At 37.6% G+C, this 2463-nt stretch overlaps 1 protein-coding gene across 5 annotated transcripts in view; it reads left to right on the forward strand.

Annotated features, from left to right (window-relative positions):
- The first annotated feature begins 934 nt into the window (after nucleotides 1-934).
- LOC100634871 (type II inositol 1,4,5-trisphosphate 5-phosphatase-like) overlaps nucleotides 935-2463 on the forward strand; it is a 6052-nt gene continuing 4523 nt past the window's right edge. For all 5 annotated transcript variants that reach the window (XM_020006016.1, XM_020006017.1, XM_020006021.1 and 2 more), the window contains exons 1-2: nucleotides 935-1009; nucleotides 1064-1439. In XM_020006016.1, the coding sequence (XP_019861575.1) occupies nucleotides 999-1009; nucleotides 1064-1439 (387 nt within the window). In that variant the 5' untranslated portion in view covers nucleotides 935-998. The remainder of the gene's footprint in view (nucleotides 1010-1063; nucleotides 1440-2463) is intronic.

Genomic DNA, 2463 nt, shown 5'->3' on the forward strand with positions numbered 1-2463 from the left:
AGTACATTACTAGGCATGAGAATAAAGGATTATTTTCCCCTATAAAGGAATGGAGTTATCTGCAGCTATCCCTCTAGTGACGTCACGTTTAGCCACACCCACTGACAGGAAGTAACCTGGCAGGAAGGGAAAATGGGCATTTTTGAAGGCTCATATCTCAGTGAATAATTTTTTTCAGACAATGGGAGTTGGAACACATCATTAGTATTGTTAGGCAGTCATATTAAGCAAATAAAAAAAATATCTCAAAAATGCACTGAAGTTACCCTTTAATATTTGTGGGACTCTTTAAATCTTTCTTGTTGGTGAGTTATAGCTTCTTGAATTTCAACCCGAGTAAACTGTAGGTAGTCTAAAGGTCCTAAACTCTCTCAAATCACTCAATTTACATCTAGGCAACAGTATTTGTGCCATTATAATGTCATATAGCGCTTATAACAAGAGAAAAATCTGAAATTTCCTCAGTTCTTGTTGCAGGGCTTGCTGCCATCAAATAAGTAATAGTTGATGATGTCATGCCACACCTCCAATTAGGGAGTAGCTGGAGTACGCTGCTACTTCTGTAGGCATGCAGTCTGGTTTGTTTTTAGGATGCGTATCTTTGATAGAGACCACATCAAAAGCTGTGGTTTTGCAACCCATGATGCTATTTTTAAAATAAGAGTGTATAAATAGTTGATAAAATCCAAGTGTTAGTTGGAATTTATGAAACACATCAAAAATTTTTGGAGGGACTCCCAGAGTCCCATCATGCTTTTCACACTTGCCCAGAGTGTCACTTTTGATCTAAATGTACAGGTATACTTGCAGGTCAGCTAAGCCTAACACTTCCCAATCAACTATAGGGGCGAGGCCACGCACCTTTGGTGTCTCGTTTATCTATTTATTTTGTTTATCTATTTTGTTTATTTATTTATTTATTTATTTATTTTTAGAATTATCATGATATTTATGATAAGATCAGTTTCTTTAAAGACTCGGAACTTTCTTATAGAATAATGGATCATAAGTAAGCCATGCCTCCACAATTATTATTATTATTATTATTATTATTATTTATTAGTTTCATCATATGGATGGGTGATCTTAACTATCGTATCCAAACTTCAGTTGATTTCAGTACTGAGATCATAAAGGCACTGGCTGATCTCTACCAGTTCAATAAGTTGCTTCAGCACGATCAGCTCCAGCAGCAGCAGAAAAGAGGAGAAGCATTCACTCACTTTAAAGAACCTCCCATTGATTTCAAACCAACATACAAGTTTGACCCATCCACTAACAGTTGGGACTCATCAGAGAAGAACAGAGCCCCTGCTTGGTGTGACAGGATCCTCTATTATTGTGATGATATGAGTTACATTAAGAACCTCTCCTACCTCTCTCACCCTGAGATGATCATCAGTGACCATAAACCAGTCAGTGCCACCTTTGAACTACAGGTAAGTGTACCAAACTACCAATGCGTGTACATGTACTTGTACCTGAAAAATTTTACATGTACTGTACATATTAATTTACAAAGTAGTATTTCAATAATAAAAAAACCAGCCATTCTGAACCTTTATTTACATGCTCAATGTCACATGGACACAATGATTTCCAAGTTAAAGACTGTGCCAATCAGTATGAATGTAGCAATTTGCAGAAATTAAATTATTTTATACCTACAGTACATGTACATTGTACCATATTCATGTGCATGTACATGAACATAGAACGTGTTCTATTGTAGTTATATTGATTGATAGTCATTGAACCATTAAGGCATTAAGTTAACCACAAAGCCTCGTGGTGATAGTGGAACATCCATAGCCTAAGCGTTGTTGGCCCTTTCTTTAGCGATACAAATGGCTGCAGTTGCTGACGATAATTGGTACTATTTAAGTACTAGCCACAACTTTCAGGGCATCCTTACTTGGATGCGTGATGTCCGTGATAACATGAGGCTCACTGGCTACTGTGAGGTACAAGCTAATCGTATGTGGCGTGACCATGCTGCCAATAATGATGAATGGGGCCAATCCTATCATTTTGCTAGAGCTGCCCAGTGTGTAATGAGGTTTGCTTTACTGAGAGCTGTTGGCCTTGAAGGGCACTGTCCATCAGATAGTAAAAGTGTGGAGAATAATAGAGAGGCACTAGAAATAGTCACTGAACAAGATAGAGCTAATATAAATGGGGATGGACTCCTTGTTAATAATCAACCTGAGCCTGTCCGATTGTTCTATTCTTATTTTGATTCTTTATTTGCTACGCATTTCATCATGGCAAAACTTCGTAATCTGGGAGCAGGACAAAATGATGATATCACTCGTCAAATGATAATTTATAATCGACGTAACAACGTGATTTGGCACATCACAGCAACGCTTAATGTTGACTGTGAACAGAGAATTATTAGGAGAGTTCAAACGAGGATTTTTAGGGGAACTGAACCGTTTGTAGCTGTGATGAGATTTGATC

The sequence above is a fragment of the Amphimedon queenslandica genome, unplaced genomic scaffold (genome assembly GCF_000090795.2).
Source record: "Amphimedon queenslandica unplaced genomic scaffold, v1.1 AMPQUscaffold_10539, whole genome shotgun sequence".
Lineage (NCBI taxonomy): Eukaryota > Metazoa > Porifera > Demospongiae > Haplosclerida > Niphatidae > Amphimedon > Amphimedon queenslandica.